Source organism: Giraffa tippelskirchi, chromosome 11, assembly GCF_054371585.1.
Source record: "Giraffa tippelskirchi isolate mGirTip1 chromosome 11, T2T-mGirTip1v1.2.pri, whole genome shotgun sequence".
Taxonomy (NCBI): Eukaryota; Metazoa; Chordata; class Mammalia; order Artiodactyla; family Giraffidae; genus Giraffa; species Giraffa tippelskirchi.
In genome coordinates this window covers 77,352,116-77,363,794 of record NC_137285.1, presented here as the reverse complement: position 1 = coordinate 77,363,794, position 11,679 = coordinate 77,352,116, and the positions used below count along the sequence as shown (strand labels likewise).

At 56.3% G+C, this 11,679-nt stretch overlaps 2 protein-coding genes and 1 long non-coding RNA gene across 5 annotated transcripts in view; 1 reads left to right on the top strand and 2 right to left on the bottom strand.

Moving 5' to 3' along the window:
- Nucleotides 1–9,945, top strand: part of LOC145527613 (uncharacterized) — a 20,805-nt gene extending 10,860 nt beyond the window's left edge. The window contains exons 6-9 of the long non-coding RNA XR_014069775.1: nucleotides 108–3,629; nucleotides 4,395–4,620; nucleotides 6,858–7,115; nucleotides 7,735–9,945. This is a non-coding gene — a long non-coding RNA (uncharacterized LOC145527613). The remainder of the gene's footprint in view (nucleotides 1–107; nucleotides 3,630–4,394; nucleotides 4,621–6,857; nucleotides 7,116–7,734) is intronic.
- On the bottom strand, nucleotides 2,244–4,052 carry LOC145527503 (uncharacterized). 2 transcript variants are annotated; one of them, XM_081545589.1, is made up of 3 exons: nucleotides 3,860–4,052; nucleotides 3,148–3,460; nucleotides 2,244–2,896 (listed from the first exon to the last, which is right to left on the bottom strand). In XM_081545589.1, the coding sequence occupies exons 1-3, from the start codon at nucleotides 3,992–3,994 to the stop codon at nucleotides 2,268–2,270; spliced, it is 1,077 nt and encodes a 358-aa protein (XP_081401715.1). In that variant the 5' UTR covers nucleotides 3,995–4,052; the 3' UTR covers nucleotides 2,244–2,267. The 2 variants fall into 2 exon arrangements, with proteins under 2 accessions (XP_081401715.1, XP_081401716.1); XM_081545590.1 differs by having other exon boundaries at nucleotides 2,244–2,837; nucleotides 3,860–4,036.
- Nucleotides 9,871–11,679, bottom strand: LOC145527502 (uncharacterized). 2 transcript variants are annotated; one of them, XM_081545587.1, is made up of 3 exons: nucleotides 11,487–11,679; nucleotides 10,775–11,087; nucleotides 9,871–10,523 (listed from the first exon to the last, which is right to left on the bottom strand). In XM_081545587.1, the coding sequence occupies exons 1-3, from the start codon at nucleotides 11,619–11,621 to the stop codon at nucleotides 9,895–9,897; spliced, it is 1,077 nt and encodes a 358-aa protein (XP_081401713.1). In that variant the 5' UTR covers nucleotides 11,622–11,679; the 3' UTR covers nucleotides 9,871–9,894. The 2 variants fall into 2 exon arrangements, with proteins under 2 accessions (XP_081401713.1, XP_081401714.1); XM_081545588.1 differs by having other exon boundaries at nucleotides 9,871–10,464; nucleotides 11,487–11,663.

The window sequence follows — 11,679 nt, the reverse complement described above, 5'->3', positions numbered from 1 at the left end:
TCCTGCTGGGGTAGGGGAAGGGGTGGGGCCGGGGGAGGTCAGGCTCCAGCAGTGGGAGGGGCTTGAGGTCCGCCTGCGGCAGTTGGTGACGTTCCTGCTCCCCTCAGGGCAGAGCCGCCGGCCTGAGAATGAGGGCGCTGCTGAGCCCAGGGGCTGGGATGGCCCGTTGCTGCTGTGGTCCCAGAGCTCCACCCGAGACCTGAGGGAAGCCGTCTGCCCGTGAGTCCTCTCCCGCTTGTCTGTCAGCTTGTTTGAAGCATGCTGGGTTTTCTGCCCAGCTGGCTAAGGGGAGTCCCTGGAAATGCAAGGGTGTGGGTTTTGGCAGACTTCAGGGAAGACATGCCAGATGAGCCTGGGAGACTCCAGCTTAAGCTGGATTCAGGAGATATCTCTTCGGGCCAGCTAGTAATTGTAGGATAAGCCTAATGAGTCTTCACAGGATGAAGAGAGTAACGTGCCAAGGTAGCAATTGATGTCCTCATTCGAGAGGATGAAGCTGGTGCTCAGAGAAGGGGGGAACTTGGCCACAGCAAGGAGGTGTGCACCCAGACAGAACCCCCCAGATCCGGCCATTGGAGCTCAGGGAGGCCACTGGTGTGGCTTGTCCCTGTGGCAGGGCCCGAGGCAGGCAGCCCACCCTGATTCCTGCGGGGGCCTGACTTGGGAAGTGCCATCTGGTAGCTTTGAGACTCACCAAACCAAATTGCACTGGAGAGAGGAGGGACACCTTCCTTCATCCACCCCCCACCCCCGCCGGATTCCCACATACCCTGACCCCTTTCTCTCGATTTCGGAGCCATTTCCAGAGTCCCGCTCATATGACCTCATTTGAAGTGCACTGTGGACGGGCTGCCATCTGCAGCTGCTACCACAGCAGCCAAGGGCTTTAGCTCCCGACTACCTCCCTTCCTTTGGAACTTGGGGGCCCTCTACTCCCCACTTGCACACCACAGACCTTTGCTGAGGATTGTGGGGACCCTCACTCAGTTTGCAGCACGTTGTAGCCATCCCTGTCCTCCCTTGAAACTCAGCTTGTGAGCTCCTTTGGAGCAGCGTGGCCCACCTGGCTGCAACGGAAGAGACACAGCTGACAGTGAAACAACAGCTTAGATCTGAGAGCCGGAAAGCTCTGTCAAAAGGGACCTCCCTCTTCACACCGTAGAGGCTGTAGGAGCCGCCAGGCTTTCGGAACCAGTGCTGGGGCCAAAATGACTCCACAGCTGTTTTCCTTCCTGGGGAGGGTTCTGGCTCGAGCGGGAATGGCTCAAGTCTCCTAAGGTTCTGAAAGCCCACTGTGTGCAGATTCACGGTACACAGAGAGGAAAAGGTGGAGTCCTAGCCTGGAGGTGGTCACAGCTCACGGATGAGCCAGGCAGGCAGGCAGGCAGGGCATGAGAACACCTGAGCTGCCTTCATGAGTGAATGGTGTGGGGGCAGAGGAAGAGAAGCCGGTCTGCTCCCTCGTGTGGTGCCCAGGGCAGGTTGTCCCCAGAGGAAACCCTTACGACGGTGAGGACTATCACTGCTGTTTCCCAAGGGGTTCCGTCGGTGCGTGTCTTCCCCGGAGCGGTCAGGCCGTCTCTCAAGTACACTGGCCATGGGCATTGCCTCTCCTTGGAACTTCCCATGTGTTTCTCTTTTTTATGGAACAGTGATTTTCTAGAGTGGTTCTGGGCCACAAGGATGTTGGGTCATTTTCTAGCCTTCTGTCATGAAGAACGCTTTCCTGGGCATGGGGGTGGTTTGTTGTTCCAGCTCCCTTTCTTGGCTTCTTTTGGGAGCTGGTGCAACAAGAGGAGCTCAGCCTCTGCCTTCTGGCTGAGATGTCACCCTTCAAACAGCAATGCCTGCCTGGAGATAATGATGGCAGTTGCCAAAAGGGCTTCGTTTGGCACATGGTATCTTGAAAGGACGTACACCGTCCTTTCAGCTATCAAAGGCTAGTTCAAATGACATAAAAATGAGAACTCTCCAATGGAGTCTTACAGTAGGTGGAGAGTCCGAAAAACACTCCTTCAGTCATTTCGCTGAGAGTCACTGATTGGGGACACCAAGAATATAGGAAGGAATGCAGAAAGAAAAGATGAAATTGTGTTCAGGATCGGGGGGAGGGATGAACAGGGCGTGCTTGCCTTGAATCCAGGCTTTGTTGGGGGGTGGGGCATAAAGATGGAACGGGTCTGAAACTACAAAGTGGTGATGGTAACACAGTATCACCAGAGTTACACAACAGTGTTCCCAGATTGCAACAATGATGAAACAGTTTACTAATCCCAACTTAACCAACAAAAATCCAGGAAACCATACAAAAAATAAAACATCACCAGAAAGGTGGAAACAAACCACATGCAAAGCAGTTCAGGGGAAAGGAACTCCATGTCCCCTGGGGGCAGACCGAGTTGCCGGCATCCACGGTGAGCAGACAGGGATGGAGGCTGCAGAGCCGACCGCTCCCCTGGACGTGGTGTTTCCGGTAAGGGCTCTGGGTCTCTGTCCAGAGCGGGGGCTCTTTCTCCCTGCAGGGCTGGGTGAGTCATCGTGGGCGTCTGGGTGTTGCGCGGGAGCCAGGGCAGGCTCTCCCTGCCGAGGCGGTGACTCTTCCTCTGCCTCGGGTTCTCTTGCCAAAGCCCGAGCAGGTAGAGGTGCACGTGGAGGTGGAGGTTCTCGCTGAGGGGGTGGGACATCAGTGCCTGGGGCTGGGGGTCCTGCAGGCACGGAGATCCGATCTGCCCGGTGTGCTGGCCAGTACCCAGCTGGCCTGGTGTCTCTGCGAGGGCAAGTCTCGCTTCTCCATCTGCCCTCGGTGGATCCCTGGGTCCTGCACCTGGAGCCACCACCTGTGTGGGGACAGGTCTGGGAAGTGGAGCCTGGTTCCAGTTGGAGGCCAGTGCTAGAGCTGGGGGAGAAGCAAAGTTTGCCCACAGGCCAGCCTTGGCATGTGCGTACCCCGGGACAGAAACCTTCCAAGAGGTTCCCAAAGAATACCCAGCGTCAGATGTCTTTTGGGACTGAAGTGTGCAAGATGGGGGGCGGGGGGTGTGAGGCCAGCGCTTGCTGCAGGCCCAGCAGCAGCTTTCGAGGACTCGTCCCTGTGTAGCTCAGCACCCCTCCCCACACACTCCCGTGCACCAGCCCCAGCGTCCTCACCTCTGTGCTGTGGCGTGCTGGGCTCCAGGTCCTCCTGGTGCCTCAGAGGCCGGGGTTCTCTGGACTCTGGGTCGGAGCCGGGTGTGCTGAGCTCCGTGGAAGCCTCAGACTGGGCCGCCGGCTGTATCCTGGGCGGTGTCTCGGCAGCAGGCCTTCCCCACCTCCGCGTCTCCCCCGGTGGGGCTGATGCCTCCGTGGGCACGCTGACCTGGAGCCTGCACTGGGCCTCACGGGCGGGCGGGTGGTGCTCCGACCCCTCCCTCTGGGAGCTGGATGGGGTGTCCCCGTCCTCGGCCTCATCACGTGGGAAGCTCTGCAACGACAGTGACCGTCAGCCAGCCATGCTGGGAGTTTTCCGAGCTGGGCCTGGCCAGTGGAGCCGCTGCTTCTGCCTGCTCGAACTTCTCTTCCCAGAAGGGTCAGAGACGTGTGTCTGCTCAGATCCCCACCCGGGAGGAAAGAGACCCATCTGAGGGTGTGAGGTCAGCCTGGCCGGTCGGCGCTGCCCACACTCTCCCCATCCCGCCCAGCCTGCTCTCCCCTGGGGTGTGGGCACAACTTGTCCACAGGCTTCTGACCCCACATCCGCCTGGGCTTCCTTGAGGGAGACACAGCCCGAGAAACCCGCATCCCCACACACAGGCAAAGGACCCGGTGTTTCCGGGTGGCATGGGAGAGGTGGCCTGGCCCGGCCTGGGGCTCCCCGTGTTACCTTTCTGTTTCTCCGGGCAAAGGGCCAGAGGCCTCTCGGGGGTGTCCTGAGCCAACGTCGACAGGGTGCCCACGCACACTGCCTGTGAGCTCTCCTGAGGCCCCGGCCTCTGGGCAGGGGCAAACAGCAGAACATCTTGGCAGCAAGTGATCTGGCTGGGGGCTCCTCTCCGCTCTGGAGGCCTGGATACCCGGATTGCGGGTTCTGTTGGGTTCTGTTGCCGGCAGGTGACATCATTTCCTGGGGTTCGTGCTGAGGTCCCTTCCTCAAAACTTCCCAAGGGAATCTCTGGGTTTCTGACTGCTCGACCACCCCCCTTAGGCCATGTGCAGGCACAATGACACCCACACGGCCCAGCCCACAGCCCTGGGGAGGCCTGGGTTCAGCCAGGGCCTGAGCTCCGAGGACCATGCTGCTCTCAGACCAGGCTCCTTCTTCTCATAAGTGGTGTGGCCCTGGACAAGCATATGCCCCTCAGGGTTGCCCCAGTCTCTCCATCTGCAGAGTGGGGGTCATTCTCCCATCTGCTTCCTAGGTCTGTCGGCCTACGAGCAGCTCCATGCCTTTCCACCTGGGGCCGATATCACGTGGAGCTCGTGCGCTGAGACTTCAGAAAGAAAGATTCCATCCAGGGCTGACACAGCACAGAATGGGGCAGAACGAGGCCTGGATGCGCCGTGGAACCCAGGAAAAGGCACTCCCCCTCCTGACTGTTTTGAGACCCCGCATCCAAGTTGGAGGACCGAAAGGAAGACTCGAAGGTCTCCCTCTCTTATAGAAAAGAGTAGCCAACTTTCTGGTCCTCTGTTTCCATTGAGATTCTGTTCAAGGGTCCCAGCTCGGCTTCTGCGGGTGGCTGAGCTTCTAATGGCTCCCTGCGTTCTTGTCTTTTCCTCTCCAAACCTTCCGTCCTTTTCCCCCTTCTGGGGTGGAAGGGCGCTGTCATTGCTTCTACCTTCGAGACAGATTGAGGAATAGTCTGGACCATCGACTCCTTTCCTCTCTTTGGTTCCGTGTCTCTCTCTGGCTGTGTCCCTCTCTTTTCCTTTCTCAATTCCGTCTGTGTCTTCCTCTTTCTCTCTCGTGTGTGGATGGATGGATGGATGCTAGGGATGCACATGTATATGATTAGATGAGGGTTATGTTTTAGGGATAGGTTAGAGGGAGAGAAAGGCTTTAGGTCAGAGTTGGTCATGGGGGAAGGGTCAAGGGTGGTGGTGGTGTTTCTTGGAATCTGAGTGCTGTGCATTCTTCGTCTCTTTCCATATGAACCCCTTCTCAGATACACCACTTGCAAGGAGTCTCTCGTGTTCCGTTTCCTATCTTTTGCATTTGTGAATGCTTAGCCTCTCTGTTGTGAATAGGTTCCATTGGATGGAAACCCAGTGGTGTACTTCGTTTACCTCTTTCCCTTACTTGAAGAGACCCATTTCGACCTCCGCCCAGCAAATGGCAAGGAGACTCTGATGTTAAGGAGCCTTTGACCTACGCTTCTTTCTAGCTATCTCATGACATCAGTCTTTAGGGTGAGGTTTTTCCCCGATATTGAGGTGGTATGAGATCAAACCCAATAGCGTTCTTCAGATGTAGCTGTCTGGTTTTCCCATGGACATTGATTGAAGAGGCTTTCTTGTTCCCATTTGGATATTCTCACCGTCTGTGTCAGAGATGAGTTGACCATGGATGCTGGGGTTTGTTTCTGGACCCTCAACTTTATTCCATCGATCTGGATCTGTGTGTGTTGTTGTATTCCCAATAGCATACTGTCCTGCTGCTGCTGCTGCGGCTAAGTCACTTCAGTCGTGTCTGACTCTGCAAGACCCCATGGCCTGTAGCCTACCAGGCTCCTCCGTCCAGGACATTTTCCAGGCAAGAGTACTGGAGTGGGTCGCCATTGCCTTCTCCGATACTCTCCTGAGGATCCTAGTTTGGTCGTCTAATTTCCTTTCACACAACCTTGGATGTCCGTATCGGGGCTTTTTCGTCGGATTGTATTGACAATGTAGGCTCTTTTCTGTTTCCGTACCCCTTTTGCAATTCTTTGTTCGGTGCGAAAATGCATTGGCATTTTGGGAGGAATAGCATGGAAGCTGTGGATTGCCATGTGGGGCTGTGACATGATTTTCCCAGTAGGAATTCTTTCAAGCCCTGAGCACAGCTTCTCTTTCCAGTGATTGGTGTGGGCTTGATCTTCCTCCTTCCATCTCTCGCCGTTTTGTGAGAACAGGTCCATCCTTCCCTTCTGGGGTAGATGGACTCGTGGATATCACTTCAGTGAATGGCATTGTCAGTGGGGGTGATAATTCCCTTCTCATTGGAAGACTTTGCTGTGAGTATTAGAAATGCAAGTGACTTCTCTTCCCCTTCCTCCCTGTCCATGTCTCAGAGCCACCGGGAAACAGAGGCCTCATCCACGGTCACACAGGCCTGAGGGGGTGCAACTAGACTGTTGTTTCTTCAGGCCCTCAGTGCTGGACATCATCCGGGATACTCTGTGTGTGTCTTCCTCCGTCTGGTGTCCCTTCAGACCTTTCCCTAGTTTTCACAGGCTTGTTGTGTTGGCGTTCTTTGTCTGTTTGGAGACACATCCTTGATAAGCTTTGTGTTTCCACTCATTCGTCTCGCGATGTATGACCTGTCTTTTGCTTTTGTCATGAGGTCTTTCCCACAGTAGATATCTTTGATTTTGCAAAGTCCACTGTATTCTCTGGGTTTTTTTTGTGGACTGCCTTTTAGTTTTGTGTGTGAAGACTCAAAGCACGTGTCCGGTTTCTGCTCATTGTTCTTCTAGATTTGTGACAAGTTTTCATGGAAAGTTTGTCTAGGGATAACTGGAAGTGAACTCGGTGTAAGGTGTCAAGTCTCCATCTCCATTCATGTCATCCCCTGCAGTTTCCAATTCCCTGTTCCTGAGTGGTTTTGGAGATCTTGTGGGAAGGTTGGTTGCATTGGAGTTTGCATTTCCACCTTGATTCGATTCACACTGTTCTGCCCTCAGGGACACTGTCAAGGGGGAGTGAGGAGCAGCCTGCACTTCCAGCAGTGACCACACGGTGGGGCGAGTGCTGCTCTCCCCTCTGGGAGCCCCAGGCCACAGGCATCCCAGTGAGGAGCCAGCTCTGTGCTCAGCTGAAAGGAGTTAGTCTCTCAGGAGCCTCGGAGCCCTTGCCTTTGGATCACCCAGGGTGGGCATTTACTGGGACAGAAAAAATTGCCCTGAATTCCATGGACGGAAGAGCCTGGCTGTGTAGAGTTGGTGAGTTGCCGTGAATCAGACACAACTGAGGACACAAAAATTCAATAGATTAAAACACATTTTGGGGGTGGGGGGGAGTGAAAGTGGGTGATGTGGGTTTTTTTGTCTTATATAATAGCCAAGGGAAATCTAGTTTAAACCTAAATTCACATAGATGGGAAAGGTATAGCTCTCCGTCACCCTATTTAAAAAAAAAAAAAAACTACTAAACTTTTCTGAAAGTTTATTTAGTAGCTTCCTTGAGCAGTTTATTGTGGAGCATTTTCTTTTTCTGTGACATTGGCCTCATTAAAAATTATGGTTTGCCTTTAGTGGATAATTTTGTTCATTGGTTTCTTAGAGAACCTTGGTAATCTTTGAGTTTCCTGGGGAGTATGGTCACATGACCTGGCCCTGGCCAATCGGTGCGTTCCACCTCCCTGGCCACTGTGATTGGCTCCGGGCTGGGGCAGTGCCCAATCGGGGCCCAGGGCCGGGCCTCACGTTGGAAGCCAGGGGAAGACGAGCTCTCGTCCTGCTGGGGTAGGGGAAGGGGTGGGGCCGGGGGAGGTCAGGCTCCAGCAGTGGGAGGGGCTTGAGGTCCGCCTGCGGCAGTTGGTGACGTTCCTGCTCCCCTCAGGGCAGAGCCGCCGGCCTGAGAATGAGGGCGCTGCTGAGCCCAGGGGCTGGGATGGCCCGTTGCTGCTGTGGTCCCAGAGCTCCACCCGAGACCTGAGGGAAGCCGTCTGCCCGTGAGTCCTCTCCCGCTTGTCTGTCAGCTTGTTTGAAGCATGCTGGGTTTTCTGCCCAGCTGGCTAAGGGGAGTCCCTGGAAATGCAAGGGTGTGGGTTTTGGCAGACTTCAGGGAAGACATGCCAGATGAGCCTGGGAGACTCCAGCTTAAGCTGGATTCAGGAGATATCTCTTCGGGCCAGCTAGTAATTGTAGGATAAGCCTAATGAGTCTTCACAGGATGAAGAGAGTAACGTGCCAAGGTAGCAATTGATGTCCTCATTCGAGAGGATGAAGCTGGTGCTCAGAGAAGGGGGGAACTTGGCCACAGCAAGGAGGTGTGCACCCAGACAGAACCCCCCAGATCCGGCCATTGGAGCTCAGGGAGGCCACTGGTGTGGCTTGTCCCTGTGGCAGGGCCCGAGGCAGGCAGCCCACCCTGATTCCTGCGGGGGCCTGACTTGGGAAGTGCCATCTGGTAGCTTTGAGACTCACCAAACCAAATTGCACTGGAGAGAGGAGGGACACCTTCCTTCATCCACCCCCCACCCCCGCCGGATTCCCACATACCCTGACCCCTTTCTCTCGATTTCGGAGCCATTTCCAGAGTCCCGCTCATATGACCTCATTTGAAGTGCACTGTGGACGGGCTGCCATCTGCAGCTGCTACCACAGCAGCCAAGGGCTTTAGCTCCCGACTACCTCCCTTCCTTTGGAACTTGGGGGCCCTCTACTCCCCACTTGCACACCACAGACCTTTGCTGAGGATTGTGGGGACCCTCACTCAGTTTGCAGCACGTTGTAGCCATCCCTGTCCTCCCTTGAAACTCAGCTTGTGAGCTCCTTTGGAGCAGCGTGGCCCACCTGGCTGCAACGGAAGAGACACAGCTGACAGTGAAACAACAGCTTAGATCTGAGAGCCGGAAAGCTCTGTCAAAAGGGACCTCCCTCTTCACACCGTAGAGGCTGTAGGAGCCGCCAGGCTTTCGGAACCAGTGCTGGGGCCAAAATGACTCCACAGCTGTTTTCCTTCCTGGGGAGGGTTCTGGCTCGAGCGGGAATGGCTCAAGTCTCCTAAGGTTCTGAAAGCCCACTGTGTGCAGATTCACGGTACACAGAGAGGAAAAGGTGGAGTCCTAGCCTGGAGGTGGTCACAGCTCACGGATGAGCCAGGCAGGCAGGCAGGCAGGGCATGAGAACACCTGAGCTGCCTTCATGAGTGAATGGTGTGGGGGCAGAGGAAGAGAAGCCGGTCTGCTCCCTCGTGTGGTGCCCAGGGCAGGTTGTCCCCAGAGGAAACCCTTACGACGGTGAGGACTATCACTGCTGTTTCCCAAGGGGTTCCGTCGGTGCGTGTCTTCCCCGGAGCGGTCAGGCCGTCTCTCAAGTACACTGGCCATGGGCATTGCCTCTCCTTGGAACTTCCCATGTGTTTCTCTTTTTTATGGAACAGTGATTTTCTAGAGTGGTTCTGGGCCACAAGGATGTTGGGTCATTTTCTAGCCTTCTGTCATGAAGAACGCTTTCCTGGGCATGGGGGTGGTTTGTTGTTCCAGCTCCCTTTCTTGGCTTCTTTTGGGAGCTGGTGCAACAAGAGGAGCTCAGCCTCTGCCTTCTGGCTGAGATGTCACCCTTCAAACAGCAATGCCTGCCTGGAGATAATGATGGCAGTTGCCAAAAGGGCTTCGTTTGGCACATGGTATCTTGAAAGGACGTACACCGTCCTTTCAGCTATCAAAGGCTAGTTCAAATGACATAAAAATGAGAACTCTCCAATGGAGTCTTACAGTAGGTGGAGAGTCCGAAAAACACTCCTTCAGTCATTTCGCTGAGAGTCACTGATTGGGGACACCAAGAATATAGGAAGGAATGCAGAAAGAAAAGATGAAATTGTGTTCAGGATCGGGGGGAGGGATGAACAGGGCGTGCTTGCCTTGAATCCAGGCTTTGTTGGGGGGTGGGGCATAAAGATGGAACGGGTCTGAAACTACAAAGTGGTGATGGTAACACAGTATCACCAGAGTTACACAACAGTGTTCCCAGATTGCAACAATGATGAAACAGTTTACTAATCCCAACTTAACCAACAAAAATCCAGGAAACCATACAAAAAATAAAACATCACCAGAAAGGTGGAAACAAACCACATGCAAAGCAGTTCAGGGGAAAGGAACTCCATGTCCCCTGGGGGCAGACCGAGTTGCCGGCATCCACGGTGAGCAGACAGGGATGGAGGCTGCAGAGCCGACCGCTCCCCTGGACGTGGTGTTTCCGGTAAGGGCTCTGGGTCTCTGTCCAGAGCGGGGGCTCTTTCTCCCTGCAGGGCTGGGTGAGTCATCGTGGGCGTCTGGGTGTTGCGCGGGAGCCAGGGCAGGCTCTCCCTGCCGAGGCGGTGACTCTTCCTCTGCCTCGGGTTCTCTTGCCAAAGCCCGAGCAGGTAGAGGTGCACGTGGAGGTGGAGGTTCTCGCTGAGGGGGTGGGACATCAGTGCCTGGGGCTGGGGGTCCTGCAGGCACGGAGATCCGATCTGCCCGGTGTGCTGGCCAGTACCCAGCTGGCCTGGTGTCTCTGCGAGGGCAAGTCTCGCTTCTCCATCTGCCCTCGGTGGATCCCTGGGTCCTGCACCTGGAGCCACCACCTGTGTGGGGACAGGTCTGGGAAGTGGAGCCTGGTTCCAGTTGGAGGCCAGTGCTAGAGCTGGGGGAGAAGCAAAGTTTGCCCACAGGCCAGCCTTGGCATGTGCGTACCCCGGGACAGAAACCTTCCAAGAGGTTCCCAAAGAATACCCAGCGTCAGATGTCTTTTGGGACTGAAGTGTGCAAGATGGGGGGCGGGGGGTGTGAGGCCAGCGCTTGCTGCAGGCCCAGCAGCAGCTTTCGAGGACTCGTCCCTGTGTAGCTCAGCACCCCTCCCCACACACTCCCGTGCACCAGCCCCAGCGTCCTCACCTCTGTGCTGTGGCGTGCTGGGCTCCAGGTCCTCCTGGTGCCTCAGAGGCCGGGGTTCTCTGGACTCTGGGTCGGAGCCGGGTGTGCTGAGCTCCGTGGAAGCCTCAGACTGGGCCGCCGGCTGTATCCTGGGCGGTGTCTCGGCAGCAGGCCTTCCCCACCTCCGCGTCTCCCCCGGTGGGGCTGATGCCTCCGTGGGCACGCTGACCTGGAGCCTGCACTGGGCCTCACGGGCGGGCGGGTGGTGCTCCGACCCCTCCCTCTGGGAGCTGGATGGGGTGTCCCCGTCCTCGGCCTCATCACGTGGGAAGCTCTGCAACGACAGTGACCATCAGCCAGCCATGCTGGGAGTTTTCCGAGCTGGGCCTGGCCAGTGGAGCCGCTGCTTCTGCCTGCTCGAACTTCTCTTCCCAGAAGGGTCAGAGACGTGTGTCTGCTCAGATCCCCACCCGGGAGGAAAGAGACCCATCTGAGGGTGTGAGGTCAGCCTGGCCGGTCGGCGCTGCCCACACTCTCCCCATCCCGCCCAGCCTGCTCTCCCCTGGGGTGTGGGCACAACTTGTCCACAGGCTTCTGACCCCACATCCGCCTGGGCTTCCTTGAGGGAGACACAGCCCGAGAAACCCGCATCCCCACACACAGGCAAAGGACCCGGTGTTTCCGGGTGGCATGGGAGAGGTGGCCTGGCCCGGCCTGGGGCTCCCCGTGTTACCTTTCTGTTTCTCCGGGCAAAGGGCCAGAGGCCTCTCGGGGGTGTCCTGAGCCAACGTCGACAGGGTGCCCACGCACACTGCCTGTGAGCTCTCCTGAGGCCCCGGCCTCTGGGCAGGGGCAAACAGCAGAACATCTTGGCAGCAAGTGATCTGGCTGGGGGCTCCTCTCCGCTCTGGAGGCCTGGATACCCG

Excerpts from the sequence above, each read along its gene's own strand:
- LOC145527503 (XM_081545589.1), bottom strand. The coding sequence starts at position 3,994 with ATGTTCTGCTGTTTGCCCCTGCCCAGAGGCCGGGGCCTCAGGAGAGCT. Across the intron at positions 3,461-3,859 it reads TTGCCCGGAGAAACAGAAAG|AGCTTCCCACGTGATGAGGC; the intron begins GTAACACGGGGA and ends CTGTCGTTGCAG. Across the intron at positions 2,897-3,147 it reads CAGCACGCCACAGCACAGAG|CTCTAGCACTGGCCTCCAAC; the intron begins GTGAGGACGCTG and ends CTTCTCCCCCAG.
- LOC145527502 (XM_081545587.1), bottom strand. The coding sequence starts at position 11,621 with ATGTTCTGCTGTTTGCCCCTGCCCAGAGGCCGGGGCCTCAGGAGAGCT. Across the intron at positions 11,088-11,486 it reads TTGCCCGGAGAAACAGAAAG|AGCTTCCCACGTGATGAGGC; the intron begins GTAACACGGGGA and ends CTGTCGTTGCAG. Across the intron at positions 10,524-10,774 it reads CAGCACGCCACAGCACAGAG|CTCTAGCACTGGCCTCCAAC; the intron begins GTGAGGACGCTG and ends CTTCTCCCCCAG.